The sequence below is a fragment of the Procambarus clarkii genome, chromosome 62 (genome assembly GCF_040958095.1).
Source record: "Procambarus clarkii isolate CNS0578487 chromosome 62, FALCON_Pclarkii_2.0, whole genome shotgun sequence".
Classification (NCBI taxonomy): Eukaryota; Metazoa; Arthropoda; class Malacostraca; order Decapoda; family Cambaridae; genus Procambarus; species Procambarus clarkii.
The window spans coordinates 18,001,575-18,027,506 of record NC_091211.1 but is presented as its reverse complement, the minus strand read 5'-3'; the positions used below and the strand labels follow the sequence as shown (position 1 = coordinate 18,027,506).

The window sequence follows — 25,932 nt, the reverse complement described above, 5'->3', positions numbered from 1 at the left end:
AATAACACCTAATTATTATCATCAAATGTTTGTATTCTTAATTTATAATTAAGCTATTAATTCACATTAATGTACTAATACATTTGATAGTATTTTCTGGGGGGAGCCCCGTCGGCTCCCCGGAGCTTTACCGGCTGATATGCTAATGTCAGACTTTGGCATCAGTCATGTGTATGGAGTTCTAGGGCCTACCGGGGACCACGAGCCAGAACCTGGCCCCCTCAGAGAGGCAAGGGGAGCAATGGCCTATAGAAACCCCCGTGTGGTTGGAAGCATTCTATGTCTGCCATCGACCGGGTCAAGCATCCAGAAAGGTAAGCATTCCAAAACAAACCCCTATTCTGGTGAAAATTGCTACCTAAGCCGAACTAGTGAATAGAACTCTTCAACAGAAAACACGGAAACTAGTATGACGTCATACGTCACCGCGCCGCTGTCTGCGCAGCTCCCCCCTCCCCGGGAGGGGGAAGGGGGAGCCCCAGACCTCCCACGCCGGCTATCCACCCATCAGTTCTTCGGCTGATGCTATAGGCAATGGTTATGTGCTCCGGCTCCAGTGGTTGTTTCAGCACTGTACCTAGAGTGTGGTGTCTGTTTTCTAGGTGGTGCGTGAGCCGGGTGTGATTCTTCAGTACTCGGGCTGCATGCGCCTAGGGTTCCCTTCCCTAGGTGCCCTGTAAGTACTGCCCTTGGGGCTTGGGGCCACCTTCCACAAGTTCCTTGGGTCCTGCCCCTGCTTGGCCGTTTACCGCTTGGTTTTCGGCCGCTCTTTGTGTGCTCGGGTGTTCTGTCTCCCTTGTTCGCCTTAGAGTAAGGGGCAGTGTTTGCACTGGTGGGGCGCGGGGTACTGTGCAGCTTGTCTTTACCAATCATAGCGGCCGGCTCTGTTCCGCTTGGGTACGCTGTCCTCTTGCGGGGTTTTCTTTTTCTTTTGTTTCTATACCTGGTGGGGGGGTCTGCCTTCGTTCTTGCCCCTTGTGTCCCTTGTGTTCTGAGTATTTCTGGTGGTACCCCCTGCTAGGTCCCCGTGAGTGTACACGTCCCGGGGGTTCAGCTCTTAGAAAGTTGTTTGGTAGCTTGGGTGCCGGTTAGCAGTACCCTGCCTGGGATTACCTGAGCGCGAGTCCTCTTAAAGTAAACGCTCGGGACCCTGGGAAACCCCTGGGGGCGCGCGGGTCCGATGGATGTGGCCCCTGAGCCCCCCCCTCGCTTCCAGCGAGTTTGAGGGTTGCTCTCACCTTTTGTCTCTGGGTGACTCTCTGTTTTGCCTCCGTCTGCTGCCTGTGGGGTCGGTGACACCTTCGACCCGGTGTCCTGCGAGTTTGGTTGCTCGTTGTGGCTCGGTTACCCAGTTGTGCTAACAAAGCGGGTGCGGGCAGCAGGGGCGTTGCACTTGAGCCTTGGTGGTGGCAACGTTCTCGTGGTTTCCTCCCCGGGAGCCCCGGGGCTGCCCCGTTGTATTTCGTTTTTCCCCTGGTTCACCCTTCCTGCCTGCATCCGGTTCCTTACCGTCTGTAGGTTCAGGGTGGGGTGTTTGGTGGTGTTGAGACTCGGGCAGTCTCGGGGAATTCCCCTTCCGGGGTAGTGACGGGGGCATTTGGGCCTGTTCCTCCAGCCGTGTTGTATGAGTCTGCCAGTGGGCTCCCTTCCTTAGTGTTTTCACGGCTGCCCCGGTTTTCTGGTACGGCCGGGGCTTTGGGGGAACGGCTCGGCCCCGGGGCCTGTCGTGTAGGTTCCCGGGGCTGGGGAGGGGCTGACTTGGGGGGCCTTGGCCCCGTTAGACCCCGTGGGGGGTTTTATCCCCCTCTAGGCGGGGCTTGTGGTTACGCGGAGTGGGGTTTTTCCTCCCCACTCGCCGTACGTGCTGTTGGACGTCGGCCCCTCCCCGGGCTCGGTTCCTTGGCCTTTGAGTCGGTTGGTTCCGTCCTGTGGGTGGATGTTTCCTCCCCCGCTTTTTGGGACGGTGTTTTTGTCATGTTTCCCCGTTCGATGGGGTTCTGCGTGACTTTTGATCTCGGGTGCGCCTGCGCCTTCGTGTGCCTTCGGGACTAGTGTTGGCTTCTGTGTTCTCGAGGGTACGGGAAGGTTTTTCGCTACTTCCCGCATTATTGGAACGTCTGTCGGCTCCTAGTACTTGTCGCCCTGTTGGGCTACTTGTCGCCCTGTTGGGCTACTTGTCGCCCTGTTGGGCTACTTGTCGCCCTGTTGGGCTACTTGTCGCCCGGTTGGGCTACTTGTCGCCCGGTTGGGCTACTTGTCGGCCGTTTGGGCTACTTGTCGCCCGTTTGGGCTACTTGTCGCCCGTTTGGGCTACTTGTCGCCCGTTTGGGTTCCCTTTTTTTGGGCTCTTTGCTTCTTTGGCCGGTTTTCTTGTTCCTGCTTCCTCTTTTGGCTCTTTTTCTCGTGCAATAGTCCTGGCTGGCGCCTTCCCGCAGGGAGGGTGTGCGGTTCGGCCAGCGTGTTATGCGCATGCGCCGTGGAGTTTGTTTTGGTCTGGGCGATGGTTCAGTGCTGGGGTTTTGCGCCCTTTTTTGCTACAGTGCTTCGCCTCTCGTTCTTCTCCCTGGCTGCGGTATGTGCCCCTTTGCGCCAGGGGTGTCCTGGTTCCCAGTTGTGGGGAGGACACCGCGGTTTTCTGTGTCATGGGTGTGGACCGCCTCCTTCGCCTCTCCCTGTTCTCCTGCGGGTCCGGCTCTGGCGTCTTCACCTGGCGGTGCTCCCAAGTTCTTCTGGGCACGGTTGAGTCGTGTCAAGTTCGAGCCACCATTCGCCAGGTGAGTTTCTGCGGTCTGGCGTCTTTTGGCCGGGCGCTGGATGCGGCGGTGTTCATATACCTGTCTTTATTTAGGTATAATTTTGTACGACTGAGACCGTTCGCACACCAGTGACTGTCCCTTTATCACCCACTCCTGTCCCCCTCCTGTGCATGTCCAACCCTTGCTACAGTCGTTCAGGGGACCCTCCTTTTTTAATGTTGTGAGGTGTGGGGGTTGTAGGGTTGGTTCTGTACTCACCTGGTGAGGCTCCTGGCTGTGCTTGCAGGATTTGAGCTCTGGCTCTTGGGTCCCGCCTATCTGGTAGAACTTGCGGGATAGTACCAGTGGAGTGCAGTGGTGCTATTGGCACTTTTGGGGAACACTGTATTACCATCAGTGGTCTGTGCTTGTTACACGACCTACTTGCGAGCATAAGCCTTCTTGCTGGTTCGTCCGTGGACTTCCAGGGCGCACTGGCCTGTTTTCGTATGGCAGTTCCGGCCCGTCCTGGTTGTGGGGGTATGTGGGCCGGTGGACTGCTCCTAGCAGCTGCCTGGTGGGCCATCCTCTGGCCGGTCTGGCCTGACCTTGGGCCGGGCTTGAGGTGTAAAAGAGCTCCCAGTACCTCATCCAGCAGGTATCGAGCGGGGTTTCTCCGCCGTCGGTCGCCTGGTGCAGGTTTCTGGGCCTGCAGGGTTTTGTCGTGTCTCCGTTGGCCCTGTCTGGGGTCTGCCTGCTCCGTTCTCTGCCTTTGCAGAGGGGAGTTGCTATTTACATGTTGCATGTTGCAGTGGTGCCTGTTGCTGCTGCTGCTGCACGTGAGCATTGGTACCGTGTTTCACGGTGGCGTGTCCTTGTTCCTGTGTCCGGTTGTGGAGTGGCGCTTTGCTGCTGTTTTGTGCCTGGGGATTGCGTGGGGTTTTTGTCCCTGCCTGATTGTCCACCCCTGGTTGTTCTCCTGGTTTTTTTTTTTTTTTTTGTGCTTCTGCTCTTTCTTCCTGCCTCTTCTGCAGCAGGAATGTTCTGCGTGTGTTCTTAGGCGTTGGTCAGCCTGTGTCCTGTGATGTGCTTCTTTGTCTCGGTCTGTTGCAGTTGTTCGGGCCCCTTGGTTCGGGTCCTGTTCTGGCGGCGACCCTTCCGCCTTCTTTGGTTTTCCTAGCTTGCCCTGCCGGTTGTTGTTGTTGTTTTATTTTTTTTTTTTTGGGGGGGTTCTTGCGATGTCTCGCGTCGGACCCGTCGTTTCTGAACTCCTGGCGGGCTTGCATGCTTCGGAGTTTTTCTGTTCGGCAGACGTTCCATCTCCTTGTGCCGCCTGGGTTTCGGTGGTCGCGCCCGAGATCTTCTCGCGGCTCCGCCTTTTTCCTGGGCTCGGGGGGGCCTTGTCGGGGCTGCTTATGTTCTGCCTCGTGGTCTCGCCTCCGGTTGGTGGTCGGGTGGCTTCGTGGTAGGTGTCCCACCTGCGTGCTTCTTGGCGGCAGTATGGGGTATTTTGGCGGTCCTTCCTTTTCCTGTCCCTTCTTCGGTGGGTCCTTCTTGTTGGCTTGGTTTACTCTCGGCTTGGTTTTCTAGTGGGGGTTGGGGGCCGTCGTCTTGCCACATACTGTCGCCTCTTTTCGTGCGGCGCAGGCGGAGCCGCTTCAGCTTGCTTTCGGTCTTGGTGTTGCTTCTGCACCGTTAGTCAGCTGTCTTGTGCGTCATTTCACCTCCGGCCTGTTCGTGCGCCGCTTGCACCATCCTGGTCTCTGGTCAGCGTGCTCCGTCTTCTCCTCGGTTGGTAGTGCCCCTTCGGTTCCGGTGTGTTTTTTCGTCGGCTCTTTCCTTTGGGCCTTTGCCTCTGGGGGTCGGTTCGCTGTGTTTTCTTGCTCCTTCGGTTTTAGCGTTTTGGTTGTTTGATGGCAGCAGTCTCCATCTTTTCTGGCGCGGGGTGGGGCTGCTGCATTCTGGAGGGGTCCAGGGTTTGTTGGTGCTTTGTTGGTCGGGCCGGGGGTGTGTCGTTTTTGTGTTCAGTGGCGGCCCTCTGCTGTTGTTTGCGTGCCACGGCGTTTGGGTCCGGAGCGCGTTTTGCGTTGATCCGGTTCTGTTCTTCCCGGTTCGCGGGTGATGGTGTCCCGGGTGGTCAGCCGTGTTCTTGTGGCTAAGCTGCCTGTGTTCTTCCCTCATGCCTGTGGCGTTCGTGGCTTCGCTGCTCTCGCTGCCGTCTGGGCGACGTGGCCTTGCAGTCTTTCGGGCATGGATTTTTGGTGTTCGTGCAGGGGCCTTGCTGCTCGTGGTTCTCGTGTTGTTCCCGGGATTTTCGGGGCTGTGGCGCCTTGGGTTGGCGTTTGCTGCCGGTTGTCTCGCCTCCTTGGGGGGTGCGTGGTGTCCGCCTCCCGGTTTTGTCCCTTTGACCTTCCTCTGTGGGTAGTTAGCTCCGGGGAGCCGACGGGGCTCCCCCCAGAAAACCAGCGTTGAATGTAATGAAACGCCATTTTCTGGGTGAGACCCGGAGGCTCCCCGGCAACCCTCCCTCCCTCCGGTCGGCGTTTTTCGCGTGTTTTGACATCCAGCCTCAGAACTGATGGGTGGATAGCCGGCGTGGGAGGTCTGGGGCTCCCCCTTCCCCCTCCCGGGGAGGGGGGAGCTGCGCAGACAGCGGCGCGGTGACGTATGACGTCATACTAGTTTCCGTGTTTTCTGTTGAAGAGTTCTATTCACTAGTTCGGCTTAGGTAGCAATTTTCACCAGAATAGGGGTTTGTTTTGGAATGCTTACCTTTCTGGATGCTTGACCCGGTCGATGGCAGACATAGAATGCTTCCAACCACACGGGGGTTTCTATAGGCCATTGCTCCCCTTGCCTCTCTGAGGGGGCCAGGTTCTGGCTCGTGGTCCCCGGTAGGCCCTAGAACTCCATACACATGACTGATGCCAAAGTCTGACATTAGCATATCAGCCGGTAAAGCTCCGGGGAGCCTCCGGGTCTCACCCAGAAAATGGCGTTTCATTACATTCAACGCTGGTTTTTTGCTATAATATTTTTCCTATGTTGAACTTGTAAACCTTTTCAAATGAATGTGTTACTTTGTTACTTCAGATGTTAAGAGTGAGGAACAAGCTGCAGATGACAACAGTAGTGAGGTAGAAGATGAGGGCGAAGAAGATGATAAGAATGGCACTGATGATGATAATAGCAATACTACAAATAATGAGGAGCCCCACGATGTTGCGGACGATGACGATGATGACGACGATGAGGTGTGTGCAATTTGCCGAGACGAACTGATTTTTAAAGCACTGTATCCAATAGGAAATAGTTTACTATTAATCCTTGTTAGATATTTATCCATTTAGGCTGGTTGGTACAGTGATGGCCTTGATTCTTGCAGGGTCAACAATCAGTTCCCGTTAGCCCAAGTGGTTAGGGACCATTTTTACTCTCCATCATTCTCTAGTATAGCTTCTTGTTACCTATGCTCTCTCCAAGTACACTATTATAGTCACACTAGTCTTGTATTTTCTCCTCATAATACCTTGACCCTTGATAGAAATGATTATTTAAGATTACAACAAAATAATTTCAGGACTACTCTGACTCCGGAGAGACTTACCCGGATCAGGCAGAGTTGAGCAGTATGACACAGCCCAGCCAAAACCAGGAAATGGAAAGTGAATCTGTTAGTCAGGAACCTGTGGAGTTGGAAACCCCTACAGTAGACGCCAGCATGAGGGTAGCATCCCCGGTCCCCAATACTTCTTCGCGGCCTGAGCCAGTATTGTTTCAACATGCTGATGATGTTCAGGTTGCACATGCTCAGCACCATCAAATTTCACACTCACAGGCTGTAAGTAACTGTTTTGCCTATGGTTCTGTGATGAAGATTGTGTATAGGATACATTTAAAGGATTCAGACTCCACATTAAATGTATGAAACCTATACCCTACACTACCCATACAGAACCCATAACCCACACTACACATATGAAACCCATACCCCACACTACATGTATGAAATGAATTGGGTTCTGTTCCATATTGTTCATACGATCAAGGTTTTTTTATACAATATTTTGAATTGGATTATTTAACAATCGGCAAATTTAAAATTTGTTTTTTAAAAATAACTTGAAACATTCCACTGGATTTTAATGAAAGTTCATGCATAGTTGTCAACTATATATTATCTTGAGGTTATCTTGAGATGATTTCGGGGCTTTAGTGTCCCCGCGGCCCGGTCCTCGACCAGGGCTCCACCCCCAGGAAGCAGCCCGTGACAGCTAACTAACACCCAGGTACCTATTTACTGCTAGGTAACAGGGGCATTCAGAGTGAAAGAAACTTTGCCCATTTGTTTCTGCCTGGTGCGGGAATCGAACCCGCGCCACAGAATTACGAGTCCTGCGCGCTATCCACCAGGCTACGAGGCCACCTCTATTGGAAATGATTTATTTATTTTGATTGATACAATAACATGAGTAAGTGACCATAAACATCAGAAGGCTGCATCCATCTATTGAATCCATCTGCCGACCCATCACGGTCTGACTGCCATGGCTTACACCATTCTGTTTATCATTAAATTCTCGGGAGAGCTTAATTGTTGTCAAATTTCAGCCATGATTGTTTAAAAAGGTCCTATTGAACAATTAAATTTGATGGCAAGTTTAATGCAGGGAGATGCTCAAAGGTGACTAATGCATGTTTTATTTAAGGTTTTTGTTTATAATTATGTTGTTATATGCAATTTTTACGTTAAAAAGGTCTTTTGGGGACTGTTGGAGGGGGGCTGGAAATTGCTAAATTATGAAATTAAATTATGCAAGTTAAGCTAAATGTTAACTGCAAAAATACTATTTAGTGTGGTTAAGAGAGTTCATATTTTCATCATCCTTAATATACTGTATTATAAGACTTTTTACAAACATTAAATTTTTTGTTTCTAGGCAATGTATAATGTATTATAGCTTTGTAAATTTATAATGTATTATAACTTTGTAAAAGTAGTACATAAATGTTTATCATGACTGTTTATTTTAGAGCTACAGCGTGACTCGTGAATCATCAGGAAGCGAGAGCCGTGGTGTGTATTTCACGCTCGCTTTCGCTGGTGTTGCACTCATGATGGCAATGGTCGTGGGCATAGTTGTCCTACGACGCAGGAACACCACCAACCCCCACAATCAAGTAAGATTAATATATTTAAATTATATTATAACCTTGGTTTTTCTTTGTAGACAAATTTAAGATGAAATTGCCTTTAGCACTAATTAGTTGTAATGTAGGTCTTGTATAAAATATTAAAGGCTCCTGTGGTGCAGTGATCATCACAATTCACAGTCAGGAAGTCCCAGTTTCGATCATCACTCGGGATGGAGACGTTTAGGCACAGTCTCTTTCATCTGATGCCTCTCTTCAGTTAGCAGTTAATAGGTGTTTGGGAGTTGTATCCTGGGGAAGGCAAGTTATGGCCTAGAAGGACCTTGATAAGCCTAACAAGCTTCCTGTCCCCTACAGTGGGGAAACCAACACCATTAAAACCCATGATACCAATTAGCTGGAAAATAAATATTAATTGTTTTCCGAGATTCTTTGCAAGCGATACTTTTTACCATGCATTATATTTTTCTATTTGATAACCAATATTATTCCTACAAGAAAATATTTATTCTAGTGGATAAAGGAAAAAATTTTTGTTAGGCTGTATGTTCTGGTGCATATTTCTGTTTATCATAATGCACTCTTTAAGATAAAGATGCCATATTTTGATGTTGCACACTCCTTTGCATTTTGTCTTCAGCTATGTGATTTGTCTCAATTTTAGTTTCCAGGTGTGCTTTTGCCCATGTGTGGGCCAAAGCTCAAAAAGACATTCCCCACGAGACCAAAAAAGCCATTTCTTTGTAACATAGTCACTCGTATATTTCAGGACCTTGCTAAAGTAGCACGAGGAGCAAATCCTTCATCACAATTACATAGCACTCTTTGTTTAAGACACTAAATTCATGTTAAATCATATCGAGTCATATTGCAGGAAATATTTGATCGGTGTTTGAAGGTTTACCGATTAATTATCTTTGTTTCATTCCATTTCAAGATCCTGTAAGACGTTATGGCAACATCATCGTATTTCTGGCTTGTTCCCTTTTCCATTTACATACATTCATATTTATTGAATATCTTGGTGAATAATATTTCTTTTCAGGGGTTTATGGAAGTAGACCAGGCCATCACCCCAGAAGAAAGGCATGTAGCCAACATGCAGGTTAATGGTTATGAAAACCCCACCTATAAATACTTTGAAGAAAAATAAACAAGTGAAGGAGGGAAGTTAACAGCCCACATAAATAAGCGGGGAACCATTCGTCCGTTTTCCCAACGTCAGACACCTGTTGACTTGAAAGCATTAATTATAGAATGAGAACTTGCAAGCGAAACCGTAAACTAGGTTGCTTCAAGAGTCATTTACTTAAGAAATGGTAAATGGAGATCTTGGGTAAATGGTGGCAAACAAGCTAAGCTCACAGGTGCTGATGGTATGCATTGTCATTTCAGAATCATCAGTTGTCAATACAATTCAATACAATTAAAAACTAAATTGGGTATGTGTAATTCTAGGCTTAATTATAGAGACTGTTCAAAACCAGAGACCTCTCATTTATCATAGAACATAAGAAACAATCACGAATTTGTGTAATGTGGATTTCAAATACGAAACGCTGAGTTGCAATGTTATATTTTCATATTTTTAGTGATGTAAGTAGACTAATATTTCTCCTTAAATTATAGCTTTTTATAACATTCCATGGAGTTGGCAATTTTTGATTCTGAGGTGCACAGTTGTGAAAGTCACGTGAAACTCAAGCCTTAAGTCATTGGTTTTTAGTCACCAATATTGCACTTATCCAGGATCAGTAAACTTGACTCATAATTTATTCAGTTTTTATTCTAATTTAACATTTTGTGTAGATATTACATATGAAATGAGCATTGCAAGACAAATGTGTGAGAAGATGGTGGTTGCCTGTGTCCTGGGTAAGAGACGTGTTGGTGTTATACTTCAGTGTAGATGATGCATCATGTCCAACATAGAAAACAATAATTTGTTATGATAGGAAGCTAAATAGGTTTTATCATGCTTTTATCATAGACTAATCTTCTGGAAGTTTATTGGCCACTGCAGTTGTAAATTATCATAAATATTGTGACAGAGTTAGGTGTCCTGGAGGTAGGATGTGTTCCATATAGCTGCACTCACATGCATTGCATCATATATATATATATATATATATATATACTCTCTGGTGTGGTGTTAGGTGCAAGTTTACACTTAATATTTGATGCCAGTTATCTTTTTTGCTAATGTAAATTAGAACTGTCAATCAATTTTCTACGATAATCACCAATGACTTTAGTGCACCGGAGTTGTATAAATGACAGTGAGGCAGTTCATGGAGCAGCATCTGAAGCCCAGAATTCCTGATGTCGTTGCTTACACGGGTTGGTTGCTTAGCGAGAGCGATCCTCTCCAGGAGGTTCTTGACCTTGGCACCAAGAATTGAGTGGTCTCTAACACATTATTTTTATGCAGTCAGCTGACCTTTTTATTTTTCTCATTAATTGATAGGACAAAATTATATTTTTGTCATTTCCCTCTCATCAAGGTGCCGTTTAGACTTTTGATTTGACTTTATCAAGCCCAAGGTAGATCTCTAGATCTGTAAGATTTTTTTACATATACATATATATATATATAAATATATTTTTGATCCATTATTTAGTTTTAAATATGGTTATTTGTCTTCTAATTGATCATCATGATACAAATTTAAGCTCCAGTGAATTGCAGATGTCACAGAGTTGGTTTTGTGTGTATAGCGAGGATTTTTTAAGTTTTAAAGTGAACTTGTACTTTATACCTCTCGTCAACTCCATATTTATGAAAGTAAATATCTAGTGCACTATTGTAATTGTATAAGGCTATATTTCGTGGAGTGTGGAAAGTTTGAAAAAAAACAAATTCAATTGGTTATTACCTCTTACGGTAGTAACTTTTATCAGTGGAGGACACAAATATCCAATTATAGTACTTTTCTCCGTATGTGTGTACGTACATGTAAGTGTTGCCGTACGTACACATAAGTGTCGCTGCTTGCCTTCAGTAAGCTGTTGTGGAAATATAGACAGGTTTCCCTAACACAATCTTCTGCTCATACTTTACGTGTAAATTGAGTCTTGGGATTGGTTGTAAAGAGGTTTGGTATCGACAGTCAAATAATGAAGCCTTTGTGCCGCTATACATAAAGCTGGAAACAGATGGTCGTGTCATGTAGGGGCAAAACCCTGTAGACTTTGAGAACCATTCTGAGTGACTGCCACAGATACAAGACAACTTGACTTCTCACTATACATAAAATTGCATACCTCTAATGCCATTTCTTAATTGTGTTTCAATTAGCCATTCCTTTTTTGTGATACTTATAGTGTATCAAGAGCTAAAGATTCTTGCATCATTCCTTATTTGTTCCCCAGACTCTGTTCTATAGTATATATGCTATAGTTTGTTGTTTAATTATATAGGAGCAGTACATAAGAGCTAACTTACCCTACCACTCACAGCATATACCTTAGATATATATTGAGCATGTACATATGAGTGGTGCAGGGTTTTGTGTCGTATCATAGAGTTGTATCATTTTATACTACGTGACTTTTCTCTAGTTCCAGTTTCTCATCATGGCGCACGATCTCCCACAGCAATTCATTTTATCATCAAATTTTATTATGTGCCATTAAAAAACTAAAAAGTTGTAGGCTTGGGTTTAATCATTACTTAATTTCCTTTGAGGGGATCAGATTTCTTTATATCAAAGGAAGTCTATTTTTCAATTTTGTTTAGTATTATCAGTTTGAATTCATTGACCATGTCTTAGCATATTCCTATTGCTTTAATTTGCTCATCGCCAAGGAGAAATCATCATAGTAGGACTTACTTGCTAGGCTGTAAAATGGAGTCACAATTAGATCTAGTAAGTATCGACATTTATCGTGAATGAGAGTAAGTGCTTCTTCTTTGTGGAAGTCAAGTGTGCAAAAGCTGAAGAGTAGCTACTGCTACCAAGTATTTCGAGTGTCGGGTCGTGTTCCATGCATGTGGGGGCATTGGTTTTAGAAAACATATTGAAATAATATCTTTTTATGATATTTAAACATAAATTTGTAGGGCTTTGGGCTCATTGATGTTCAATTGAGCTTAAAACCTTAGAAATATACTTCAAAATGAAGATTGATTAAAGTTGAAAACTATTGAAAGTTTCCTCTCATATTGTGGAATGCGTCTTTAGTGTTCTCTAACCACTGTAGCTTAAGAGTCTGTATGTCTCACACACTAGCAGGTTAAGTGACTTCTCTCTCACTCTCATCTCCCTGGTTTATTATAGAACTGGTTAAAAAGGCAGCTATTTACGATCTTTGATGTGTTTGCATATTATGCTCGGAATTTATGTATTAAATCAAATTGTACTTTTGTGTAATCATGTAAGACATGTCATACCATGGGAGCTGAGATTATACTTGATCTGAAATATATGTACCGAAAAAAGGTAAAATGTCTTTCATTTATTCAGCACAATCTGTTCGAATGAGTAATAAGGATATGGTAAATATAGTAGCTTCCCACTTTTCTACTGTAGCAAATTTGTGATGAAAATGGTCATTTTGGACAATAACCCAAAATGTTTTAGTGTGTTAAGTTTCATTTAATTCTTTTCTAGTAGTGTGCTAGAGTCAGTATCTAAGAAATATGTATGAAACTGTATAAATATAAATCCTTATGCCTTAGTCATATAGAGAGATGTTTGTCTAGTATTGTTTTAAATTTGTTTTATAGTGTACACTACCACTCAAATTTATAACTTTGGAGTTGGGCATCATGGAGTTGGGAATTGCCCCACCTAATTAATTAAAATGTGGCAAACACATTTCCAGAATAAATTCTAGTACTGTTTGCTGGTATAAAAATATTTAAGTGGTATATATTTATTTTATTTATTTTGTACGATATCATGTTTTTAATGAATTTGCAGACCTGATGGGCACTGTTTGGGAAAGATACTATTGTCAAACATCTACCAACAGAATATTCAACAGTGTGCACTTTAAAATGGTCAACCAGTGGAAAACCAATAACCTACCTCTTCATGTTGCCACTTTGATGTGAGAAGGCACTTGTGCGCCGTTCAAGAACGATTTAGGTTGGTTTCTGCTCCCTTCTCCTGCTTGCTGGAGTGATGTGCATCTGAGGATCTCAATGTGATACCCAGTACTGGTAGGTTTCCTGTTTGGGTTATTGGATCATTTACTGGAGGGGCTGCTCACTGTGGTGTCTTGGTTCAGGGCACAAAAGAGCAAAGTTTTCACACTAACATGTGAACTGCAGTTCATTAAAAATACTTTGCTCTGTTAAAAATGGGAAACATTATGGAAGGAGTATCCTGTTTGTGTCAGTTTGCACTTGTCCCCCTCACTTTCCTGGTACATGGGATCCCAATGCCTCAGGAGCTTACTTTCCTTTTCCTCTGCCTTAATTGTGTGTAGACTTAACTCACTCTCACCACAAGACTAGCATGACCAGGCCCAAGTGTCTTGCCTGTTTGGTCGGATTCAATATCCAGGGTACCCACATTCTTGGTTTAGAACCCTTCTGTTTTTTCAATTGTGTGTTTCACATTGCAAGTTCCCATGTTTTGTGAGATGTTGTGGGTTCCTGGTATGAGACATCATAGGAAATAAACTCTGGCAAACACATTTAACCACTAATAGGAGCACTCTAAAAGGTAGAAAGTAGAGTATAATGAAACCAGTTATTCCACCCTGTTTCTCTTCCTTACGCCCGAGTTCTGGAGGTTTAGTCGAGACTTAAATGTGATGGTGGCAGCTTCATAGGACTCCTGTTTAACTAGAGCTGCCATCTGGTGGTTAGAGAGATTAGTGGAGAGGTGGTATTTTGGGGAATTTGGATCGGTTCAGCCAACCAATTTGTTAGGTATTCATTCATACCAACATTTTCTCTTGGGTGTTTTAAGATTTTGTGGCCATTTTCCTAACTTTTTTGGCAGGGTTTCCTGTGTGGAGTCTAATGACTTCCTCCATGCCTCTTTGTTGGAGCAGGATTCTGTTATCTGCTGTTGGTAAGTTGAGATGGTCACAGATGCATGTGGTGCTGGATTTGACCATGTGTAGAAGTGTGGAAACTATAGGAAGCTACTCAGGGCACCAAAAATGGATATTTCATTGTGCTTGATGCTCTTTTTCTGGAAGTGCTTCTATTGGTTGCTCCGTAGTCTATATTCCAATACTATATACGTAGTCTAAGTACCATAGAGGTACGTAAGTACATAAGTACCAAACACATACCCATAAAGGTACCATACTCAATCCCATATAAGTGTCATACATATGCCCATATAAGAACAATACATATGCCCATTGAGGTACCATACAAAAGCTCTTATAAGTAACATACATATGCCCGAAAAGGTACCATACTTATGCCCTTATAAGAACAATACATATGTTCTTATAAGTATCATACATATACCCTTATAACTACCATACATATGCCCTTATAAGTACCATAAATGCCCATATAAGTACCATTCATATGCCAATATAGGTACCATACAAATGCCTTTATAAGTAGCATACATATGCCCATATACGCACCATGCATAGTAGTCTCTAAATACATGAGGAATATTGATATAATGTTATTTTGATTATCCATTTATTATTTAGCTCATTTTGATTATTATTACATTTTTTAAAACTCATTTTCCTTAGTAATTTGTTGAGAAAACACGATGATAGGTTTGATATTTGAGGTGGCTGTATCTCAGTAAATATGGCTGTATAGGCGTTAATATTTAAAATTAGCAAAGAAAGACTTTACAGAAAGAAAGGTAAATTGCTGTGGTAAACACAATGGTACCATTTTCAAAACGATTCTATGGCTGGTTTTGATTTTGAGTTTTGTGAAAAATGACGATTTCGCCAGGGCTCGGATTCTTTGCAGGCGGCGGGCTGTATGTACCCCATCTTTGTCTTCGTCCGCTGGTCAAGTTTTTATTACTTGATTTAATCATTGTCTATCTTCTATATCTATAAAATACGGATGACTGTCTGTGTAAGGTAAAAGGTACACAAGTACCATAGAGGTACGTAAGTACATAAGTACCAAACACATACTTATAAGAACATATGTATTGTTCTTATAAGGGCATAAGTATGGTACCTTTTTGGGCATATGTATGTTACTTATAAGAGCTTTTGTATGGTACCTCAATGGGCATATGTATTGTTCTTATATGGGCATATGTATGACACTTATATGGGATTGAGTATGGTACCTTTATGGGTATGTGTTTGGTACTTATGTACTTACGTACCTCTATGGTACTTGCGTACCTTTTACCTTACACAGACAGTCATCCGTATTTTATAGATATAGAAGATAGACAATGATTAAATCAAGTAATAAAAACTTGACCAGCGGACGAAGACAAAGATGGGGTACATACAGCCCGCCGCCTGCAAAGAATCCGAGCCCTTGTGAAATCGTCATTTTTCACAAAACTCAAAATCAAAACCAGCCATAGAATCGTTTTGAAAATGGTACCATTGTGTTTACCACAGCAATTTACCTTTCTTTCTATAAAGTCTTTCTTTGCTAATTTTAAATATTAACGCCTATACAGCCATATTTACTGAGATACAGCCACCTCAAATATCAAACCTATCATCGTGTTTTCTCAACAAATTACTATGGAAAATGAGTTTTAAAAAATGTAATAATAATCAAAATGAGCTAAATAATAAATGGATAATCAAAATAACATTATATCAATATTCCTCATGTATTTAGAGACTACTATGCATGGTGCGTATATGGGCATATGTATGCTACTTATAAAGGCATTTGTATGGTACCTATATTGGCATATGAATGGTACTTATATGGGCATTTATGGTACTTATAAGGGCATATGTATGGTAGTTATAAGGGTATATGTATGATACTTATAAGAACATATGTATTGTTCTTATAAGGGCATAAGTATGGTACCTTTTCGGGCATATGTATGTTACTTATAAGAGCTTTTGTATGGTACCTCAATGGGCATATGTATTGTTCTTATATGGGCATATGTATGACACTTATATGGGATTGAGTATGGTACCTTTATGGGTATGTGTTTGGTACTTATGTACTTACGTACATAAGTACCAAACACATACCCATAAATAAGTAAATATGGCTGTATAGGCGTTCAAAGCTCCATCCAATTCAATCTACACCAGGCCCTTGAGAGTCATTACAAGCCAACTGGGAACCAGAGGCCAAAACCTGGTCCCTTCTAAAATGGCACAAGGAACAGGAGAGCCTAGCTCACCCTAAACAAGAAAAGGCTACCAGATAGGTGGGCAAACCAAAACATATGAGACAGCAAGGTAGACAATGCATAGAAAATGAGACAGCAGAGTGCTTTGATGTCTTGGGGTTTCCCCGAGACGAATAGACGAACTTGTCTTGAAGCAGTTTTCTTGTTACATATGTGCACCACGAGGGGAATGCACACCTCCCTCATCAATCATTTAGGCTTGAACCTTAATCATTTTGCGTGGTGTGCATGTTTATGACATCCGTGTTATGCTTCATTCTCACTCCAGTGCTCTTCAAATCTTGATTTTTTTTTCAGGTAATTGTTGCCCATCCTGTACACATTTTTTTTTTCTGCAGTGGCTATTTGCTTGTGTATTCTGTATTTTAGTGTTTGCTTCACGATGCATGTATGTTTATGCCTCACTTCTCGTGGGATTTTGATTACCTGTTCACTTTGAACTGACATGCCTAGGATGATGAATACTAGATACTGTCTGGTGTTGCCTTTGCCTAGCAAGAATTGCCTTCTCTTCTGGGTTCAGGTGACTTTCTCAGAGAGGCTGTCATCGCTGTGACAGTAGATTTTTTTGGCACCTTTTCAGTCTCTCTGTAGGTTGGTCTTGGTTTTTGTACCTGTGGTATAAACATTTGTCTATTGTTTATGAATAAGCTTCTCATGCCAAATATTGGTAACTCATATCGCATTGCTTTGGCAGAGCCACTGCTGCTGGCATTCGGTGTTGACTTTGTCAGCCTCGTTTCACTAGTTGTCTTGAGCATTTTTGTCACCTCCAGCCTGCTTATACTCCTGAGCTGTCTTGGTCTTTGGACAAGGTTTTGATTTTACTATCCTCTCGCAGTTTTCTGTTGGCTCTTTGGTTAGGGATTGTTTCTTCAAGACATTGTTTTTGTTGGCAGGCTGGGAAGCTTAATGCTCTCTTCCGGAAGTTAGTGGCGGGGGGAAGGTTGCTCCTTTGGTCTTGGTGGTCATTATTTTTGCTTACAGCCCTCTCCTTACTTTCTTACTAAGAATGAAACTGCTGGTTTCTGGAGGATTCTTTTGGTGATTGATGCACAGGTGGTTCAGCCAGGAGGAATGTATTGCTCAGTGAATCCAGTGTAGCCGTTTGCCGTTACCCAGTACCTTTGTACCACTAGCAGTGTGCAGGGCAATGCTATGGTTGTGGAGCCAGTGGGCTTGGTTCCTTGTTCCATAGCCCTTTTATCTCTGGTTTCTGCATTGTCATGACTTTGCCTACAGTTTACCCTTGGGCCCCAAGATGTTCATAAAACAGACAAAGATAAGAGCTAAATAGGCCAAGATGGAGAGACAAAGAGAGGGGGGGGGGGCAGGGACAAACACACAGACAGTATGGACTAATAGATGGATAGACAGATGAATAGGTGGATGGACAGATAGATGGATAGAAAGCGAAACGAATAGATTAGATGCACAGATGGATAGATGATACACAGGATCTATCCATATATCTATAGATGGATAGAAAGATGAGCAGGTGGATGGATGGATAGAAAGTGAGATTGATAGATGATGCATAGATGGATTGATAAATATATATTGATAGATGGACAGATAGATGTATGGATACAGGGATAGATAGATGTAGAGATGGACGGATAGAAAAATAGGTGGATGCATACATGGACAGACACAGACAACACCGGTTACTCCCCCCCCCCCCCCCTCTCACAAGTATGATATATGTGGGGCAGGTGACAGTAAGATTGGAGCTTCTAGTAAAATGATTAGTCCACCTTCTTAAGACGAGTGCTGTATACACATATTAGAGCTTGATCTTGGGAATTTCTGGGAGGTGCATTTACCTGTCAGTAATTAGCTTTCTGGTACTGGTACTTTTATCTGTTCAGGTTTTCATTCAATCTTGAGTAAATAAAAACTTAGAACTGTTTATTGTCGTGGTATTTTATTAGATATACAATCTAATTCAGCTTCAACATTTCATGCATATTAAACCTTGTTTAGATCACGGCTTGTGACAAGCATTTCTGAAGTGCTTGCAAGGCTCCCCCAATGGCCAACAACAGTGCACCAACATGATTTAAATTTGAGAATGTTAAGAGTTACACTCTTGCAGACTTCATTTACTCGGCTCTCGGCAGACTTTAAAAGCATTCACAAGATACATGGATTGAGCATAACAGTGCAGATAAGGAGGAATACTTTGTATTCTATAAGACTTATATAATTTGATAATTAAAATATGAAGTACTGTAGTGTATTGAGGATATGAAGCAGCATGTCCTGGAGCCAGCAGGCCAGGTGCCATCCTCCAAAGCTAGTCTACATGTAGCATCACTTCCACATCAGCCATTAGAGCAGAATTAGGCAGGGACTCGGTTATCTGATTGGTCATTAAGAAGGCTGCTTTGCAAATAAATGGAGACCAGTCTTCTAATTATCAAAGAAATCTATCAAATATGACATCCACACACTTCACCAGAATAGGCCATTCACTCTGTCAAGTAACTAAGTAAATTACACCATTGGTATATTAGAATCATTTCTTCTCGCCAGTCATTCTCTCACAGCAACTTGTACATAATACTTTTTAGAGGCTAATGAAGCATATATTCCCATTACCTCCGTATATATATCTAAAATAATAATAATTTACGAGCATCACTTAACACATCATTCACACATAAGGAGAGCTAAGAGATTTCTGCCAACATTATGTGTAGTTCTTCATTGAGTCTCTTGTGTCTTCTCTTTTCTACAGCGTACATTTCATCACATCGTTCAGACTGAGCTTTTAACATATAATTATTCTTTTTTATGGTACTCGTTTTGGATTCATGTGCTTGAGTTCGTTCTTTAAGTTTGGATAATCTAGTCTCATATTCTGCCTCTTCATCATCTGATTCACTTTCTTCGTGTTCAGAGTCACTCCACACAGGTTCTTCAAGAGTGGACAAATCTTCCAGGTTTTCCTCCTCCTCCTCCTCCTCATCATCTTCTTCCTCCTCCCCATCAGCATTGAGCTTCTTCTTCTTTCTTTTCTTTAGTTTCTTAGGTTTTTGATTTGATTCACCAAACCACCATCCAGGATCTCCTTCATTCTCTTTTGACATATCTTTCTCCTCCTCCTCCTCCTCTTCCTCCTCCTCTTCATTCTCATCATCACTCTCACCTTCATTTTCCTCATCATCTGCATCATCTTTGAGTGTTTTAATCATTTCATCTACTTCCTCTTTCGTTTTCAAATAGTTTTGTCGCTCGGTTCTCATATCTCGGAAATACTGCTTTATTCTTTCTCTCAGATTCTCTCTCTCATTTCGCACATTCTTTTCTTTTTCTTTTATATGATCAAGTTTATTTATCCATAGCTTGAGCTCTCTCTCTTGCTTTTTTGCTGAATTCTCTGCTCTTCTTTCTGCTGCTGCCTCCTCGTCCTCACCCTCTAATTCTTTGTCTTCTAATTCATCATCTTCCTCCTCTTCTTCAGATTCCTCCTCCTCTTCAGATTCCTCCTCCTCCTCCTCCTCCTCTTCCTTGCAGCTCTCCATTTTGTTGAATGATGAGGCAAAACTTCTGCGTGACCCTGACTTTGAGGGCATTGGGAACGGTTTCATTTCTTCCTCTTCTTCTGCTGCTGGTGACGGTGGGGGAGGCTCCAAAAAATCAATAGGTTCCGTTTGTATCCCCACTGTCTCAATGTCTGGTAACTCAATGCACTGTTCCTTCTGCAGAGCTTTGTACTTTTTCTCGTAATAATTGCCCCTCAGTTCCCATTCCGCTGCACAGTTTTCCGATACAATGAGCTTCTGTGTAACTTCGTCATACTTGTTTAGGTAATCGTCGGCCTGTTTCTTATGGAAATCTACTTGGCTCTTTAGGTTATTAATTTCAGTTTCCAATGTATCAAGCTCAGAGAAGTCCATCACGTCATCTTCACGCATTCGCAATTTACTCATAGATTTTTCAAGCTTTGGAACAATTTCGTCTGCCTCGTCGTTGGTCATGGGCTTGGGGTCAGTCATCCCAGCTTCCTTGAGTTGCCGTTTTAGTTTCTTTACCTCTGCCTGAAGACCCTCAATGTCAATTTTAAATATTTTGTTTTCTCTTTCTATCTTTTTCCGTTTCTTTATTTCATCTTCCAACTGCCCCTTGGTGGCCTGGAGATCGTCTCGCATCTTGTCAATGTCTTCCTCTTCATCAGATGAAGAGGGCATGTTTTCTATGGGGTCTGGGTGCTTCTTTAACTCCTCCGTTGTGATCTGACGACGTAGCTTCCGTAGACCTGAGTGAAGTTGAAAATAAAGTGGACATTTAATTAAAAGGGTAAAACATTTCTTAATGTAATAATTCTTAGCCCAGCACTAGCCTATCACATACCACCACCAAATTATTTTGGTCATGACCATTTGTCGAATTTAGTGAAATCTATTCTCCCTGTCTCTTCTAAATCTCCAGTCTCCCTCTTTTCTCCCCAATGTGTTTTTGCAGGCTAAGAACTTTTTACTGCACCTCATTTTAAACCTTAAGTGTACCAGAGAAAAATTGGCTATCTTCAAATTGCTTCATATCCAGATCCCCAATTACTGCTGGATATACAGCAATGAACAGTGAAGGAACAGTGCAGTCATCATGCCCTGCAGTTGAATTATAATTAGGTTCACTCACAGGCAAAGTGAGTATGCTAGCTAATATACCACAAGGGAAAGTCTTGTCTCTAATCCTCATTCTTTCCCTACCTACCTACCTTCCTTCTTTACATCTGTGCATTTCCCTTTCCCTTTCCCCTCCCTCCCTCCCTCTATTTTCCATTCTACTCCTCTCTCCCACCCTGCATTTCCATTCCTTCCTCCTACTTCCATACTCACCCAAGGATTTAAAGTCAGGCTTGCTCCTGTCGTTTGTCCTGGTCTTGCGCAGTTTGACACCTCTGTGGATCTCGTGCAACAGCTCATTGTGTGCGAGAGGCTTCTCTGACTCATAAACAAACTGCCAAAAGAGATTCATTTAGTACAGGGAATGGTGGTCGATGTTCATTTAGTGCAGGGAATGGGGGTTGAGGTTCATTTAGTGCAGGGAGTGGTCACTGATGCTGGAATGTCTTGTGTAAGTGCTTGTACACAATAACACACTACAGCAATACAGTATAAGCTGGGATGTGATGGCATAATAGTGAATCCAGTAGGTATGTTAATATGGATGTTTATCCTGGTTTAAATTTAAATAAGAATTTGTAATGGACATAAATTTAACATACTAGTGGCTTGTATTGTTTATGATTGTCCCGGAATGATTTGTTCCAAGTTCGTGTTATTCACAAGAAACGTGTATACAACAAAACTGATGTATGCACTCTTTGGGGAGTAAATTACCTGAATTTACCCGAGGGCCACTAATACTAGTGGCCTCAATAAGGACAGGAAGCTGGCAGCTTATCAAATGTCACCCCCCCCCCCCCCCATTTGCCCTCGTGATCTTTTCCAGCTGTATTTTAAAACCCATCAAAGTTTTGCTGTTTATGGCTTCGAATTGCTTACCAAGCTAATAGCAACCATCATTTTGAAAGAGTGAATGTGTATTGAGGAGCACAATTACTGCCTTGGATAATGACCTGCAATTAGCACCGTCCATGAGGCGAGGTGGTATATATGGTGTCACATGACCAGCCATATGATGCAATATTGGTCCCAATGGCAACATATCTACTACTATTAAGAATCCTCAATGGTTCTTAGCTTGTGCAGGCAAGGCAAGAACCATTAGATTTATTTGGTGAAATAGTTCCTGGCCACTAGTGCGAACCTCAGTTCCTTGTCAACCATTAAGGTGCATACATCGCTCATCTCTAAGCTAAAAAGACTGAGTGCATGCTATGTGGACAGCACCAACATTAACACAGTAATAACATAAATTGGGAAGTCACTGTTCTCACAAAACAGTGAACAGAGTTATAGTAATAGACAAATGGAAGGCAAGAGGAAGGGACGTGGTGGAGGCTGACTCCACACACAGCGTCAAGCGTAGATATGATAGAGCCCAGTAGGCTCAGGAACCTGCGCATTAGTCGATCGACAGGTGAGAGGTGGGACCAAAAAGCCAGAGCTCAACCCCCGCAAACACAACTAGGTAAGTACAGAGAATCCAATGTATATGGAAGGGCTAAGCCAGGCACTGCAAGACGGGTAAGGAATGAGTGACTCGGATAAGACTGAGAAACGGGGCCATGACACCCCTTGTAACAAATAACACAGACGAACAAGGAAGGCCCCAGGAAGAAGCACAGAAGGGCCAAACAAAATGCCACAACCAACCCCCAACACACATCCACAGTATGAAAACTGCAGCAAAACGTCACCTCATAACAACCTGACACAGTAACATTTACCTCATAACATTCACCCCTACCATTGTATCCCGTAACATGGAGGTGGGGGCCCCCTTGATTGACTCGAGCATGGGTTGGACATGCATACGAGCGGGACTGGATGGGTATAAATAGGAACTGCCTCATATACCCCAATAGGCCAACTGCAGTCATCTGTGTTCTGATGGTTGTATATTCGTATACAAAACCCATGAACCATCGCCGGGCCAAAAGAGACGCCAGACCACACAAACTCGCCTGCAGAACGTAGGCACGAACGTGTAAAGACACAACGTAGCCGAGAAGAATCTGGGAGCACCGCCAGTGGAAGAAGGCAGAGCCCCACATGCAGGAGAAGAGGAGGGTAGAGGCAAAGGAGGTCCCCCACACCCACACGCAGGAAAAACCCAGCATCCTCCTCATAGCGGCAATCCAGAACATTCCCAGTAGCTACTTGGGCACGGACTGGAGAATTGAGAGGAGCAAGAGGTGAAGCACCCAAGAGAAAAGGACGCAGAACACCAGCACTTGTGCACACTGCCCATACCAAAACAAACTACCACGGCGCATGCGCAGGACAAGAGGCCTGAACCGCACAACCCGCTCAGCGAGAAGGCGCCAACCAGGAATATTGAAAGAAAATGAGCAGTGCCGAGACAGAGCATGGAGAGAAGATACAACCACAAAAGAACGAAACAGGACTGAAAACCGAGAAGAAGCACGAAAGAGGACCAACAAGCCCTAGAAAGGACCGGAGGGAAACCACACCGGAAAACGACAGACGTTCCAATAATACGGGAAGAAGCAAAAAGCTCCCCAAACCTTCGAGATCATATAGAAGCAAGCACAAAGCATGAAGACAGAAAGGCACAGTTGCACCCGAGACCAAAAGTCATGCAGAACCCTGAGAAGAGGGGAACATGATGGTGAAGTCCTGTCCCAAAGAAGAAGGGCGAATAAACGGAGAAAAGTACCCACCAACAGAACAGAACAGAGGGAGCCCAGGGACAATGAACAGAACCGGGGGAGGGGCTGATGCCCAACAACTCGTATAGAGAGGGGGTGGGGAAGGAAAAAACCCCACTCTTTGTAACCGCAAGTCACGCCAATGGGTAGAAAACTCCAGTGGGGGTCTAACGGGGCCCGAGCCCTCCCAAGTCAGCCCCTCACCAGCCCCAGGAACCCCCACGGCAGGCCCCGGGGCCGAGCCTTCCCTCCCAAAGCCCAGCCTCACACAAAAAAAAAGCCCGGGCAGCCCGAAAAGTACTAAGGGAGGGAGCCCACTGGCAGACTCATATAAGACGGCTGGAGGAACAGGCTCGAATGCCTCCATCACCCCCCCCGTAAGGGGAATTCCCCAAGACCGCCCGAGTCTCAAGACCATCGAAGCCCCGCCCCGACCCTGAACCAACAGACGGTAAGGATCCGGATGCAGGGAGGAAGGTGGGGGACCAGACTAGACCACAACATGGGAAAGACAAGGAGGGGGGGGGGTCACGGAAGGAAATAACACCGAAGCAATCAACACCCCCCCCCCCCAACCCCCGTCATACCAACCAAAACAAGGCAGGCTCGGGGTGTCCGGGAAGCAAACAACCTAGTGCGTTACCAACCACCTAAACTCGACGTGCAACGCCCATGCTGCATGTAACCGCGTAGTCCGCATAAGACTGGGTAACAGTCACAAACCAGCAACAAAACTCAGGACTCCAGGCCGAAAGTGCCATCGACCCCACAGGCAGCAGACGGAGGCAAAGACAGCGAGAGTCGCCCTGAGACAAGGAGACAGAGGAACCCTCGAACTCGCACAGAGTGAGGGAGGGGACTCCGGGGTCCACATCCATTGGACCCACTCGCCCCCGTAGGGATTCCCAGGGTCCTGAGACAGAACTCACGCTCAGGGAAGCCCAGGCAGGATACTGCTAATCGGCACCCCAGTCTACCAAAGAACCTTCTAAGAACTGAACCTCCGGGACGTGTACACTCACGGGGACCTAGCAGGGGGAACTACTGGAAAAAGGAAGAGTACTCGGTACACAGGGGGCAAGAAACAAGGCAGACCCCCCCCCCACCCACCAGGCGGACAAAGAAAGAAGAAGAAAACTCCAAGAGGACAGTGTACCCAGGCCGCTATGATTGGTGAAAACAAGCTGCGCAGTACCCCTTGCCCCTACCAGTGCAAACGGCCCCTTACCCCTAAGGTGAATAAGGGAGACAGAACACCCTAGCACACAAAGGGTGGCCGAAAACCAAGCAGTCAACAGCCTAGCAGAGGCAGAACCCAAAAAACTTGTGGAAGGTGGCCCCAAGCCCCAAGGGCAGTATTTACTGGGCACCTAGGTTAGGAAACCCTAGGTGCATGCAGCCTGAGTACTGGAGAATAACTCCCGGCTCACACACCACCTAGAAGACAGTCGCCACATACTAGGTACAGTGCTGAAACAGCCACTGGAGTTGGAGCACACGACCGTTGCCCATAGCATCAGCCTCAGAACTGAAGGGTGGATGGCCGGGGTAGGGGATCTGGGCCTCTTCCTTCCCCCTCCCGGGGAGGGGGGAGCTGCGCAGACAGCAGGGCGGCAATGTGTGATGTCTTGCTCGTTTGCTAGTTTCTTTTTGGAGAGTTCTATCCACTAGTTCGGCTTTTGGTAGCAATATTTTCACCAGAATAGGGGTTTGTTTTGGGATGCTTACCTCTCTGGGTGCCTGACCCGGCTGATGGCAGACATAGAATGCTTCCAACCACACGGGGTTTCTATAGACCATTGCTCCCCATGCCTCTCTGAGAGGGGCCAGGTTCTGGCTCGTGGTCCCTGGTAGGCCCACAGAACTCCCTACACGTGACTTATGCCAAAGTCTGACATTAGCATGTCGGCCCGGAAAGCTCCGGGGAGTCAACGAGGCTCCCCCCAGAAATAGTGTGTAAAGCAGATATATCCCATCCACATCCTTTATGGCTGTCATCATGATTCACTTGGTTGCAGTTGGTAATAGAAGATATTGGACAGTGATAGGGCATTAATTAAATTCCATTTGATTTGGTGAACACATTATGGTTTGACAATGTACAATATTATATGATAAACTAATATGAAAATAGCTCTGACAAGATGAAAACAATCCCTCCCTCACAGATGTCCCATTTTTAAAATGAACATCACTCAACAGTTTTGATTAATTCTTTAAACAGGCTTCGTAATTCCACATCAACGTATATACTGGCAAATTAAATTCTCAAAAATAATGCCAAGCAACCTATTTGAGAAACCCATTTTATAGTTTGGCATTACATATATTGTAAAGATCACCCACTAGCTTCATTTTTTCTTTAGGTTAAAGGCCATTGTATAATTAAACTTTAAAATGTAGTATATGTATTATTTGATAAAAAATTTACACA

At 44.4% G+C, this 25,932-nt stretch overlaps 2 protein-coding genes across 51 annotated transcripts in view; one reads left to right on the top strand and one right to left on the bottom strand.

Annotated features, from left to right (window-relative positions):
* The window catches only part of Appl (amyloid-beta-like protein), a 213,590-nt gene extending 201,253 nt beyond the window's left edge, over positions 1-12,337 (top strand). The window contains exons 9-12 of the mRNA XM_045755645.2: positions 5,829-5,989; positions 6,316-6,576; positions 7,770-7,916; positions 8,935-12,337. Of these exons, the coding sequence (XP_045611601.2) occupies positions 5,829-5,989; positions 6,316-6,576; positions 7,770-7,916; positions 8,935-9,042 (677 nt within the window). The 3' untranslated portion in view covers positions 9,043-12,337. The remainder of the gene's footprint in view (positions 1-5,828; positions 5,990-6,315; positions 6,577-7,769; positions 7,917-8,934) is intronic.
* A 5,760-nt stretch (positions 12,338-18,097) lies between these two features.
* LOC123766472 (trichohyalin) overlaps positions 18,098-25,932 on the bottom strand; it is a 129,571-nt gene continuing 121,736 nt past the window's right edge. For all 50 annotated transcript variants that reach the window (XM_069308244.1, XM_069308247.1, XM_069308246.1 and 47 more), the window contains 2 exons: positions 21,037-21,157; positions 18,098-20,453 (listed from right to left, as the gene is read on the bottom strand). In XM_069308244.1, the coding sequence (XP_069164345.1) occupies positions 18,865-20,453; positions 21,037-21,157 (1,710 nt within the window). In that variant the 3' untranslated portion in view covers positions 18,098-18,864. The remainder of the gene's footprint in view (positions 20,454-21,036; positions 21,158-25,932) is intronic.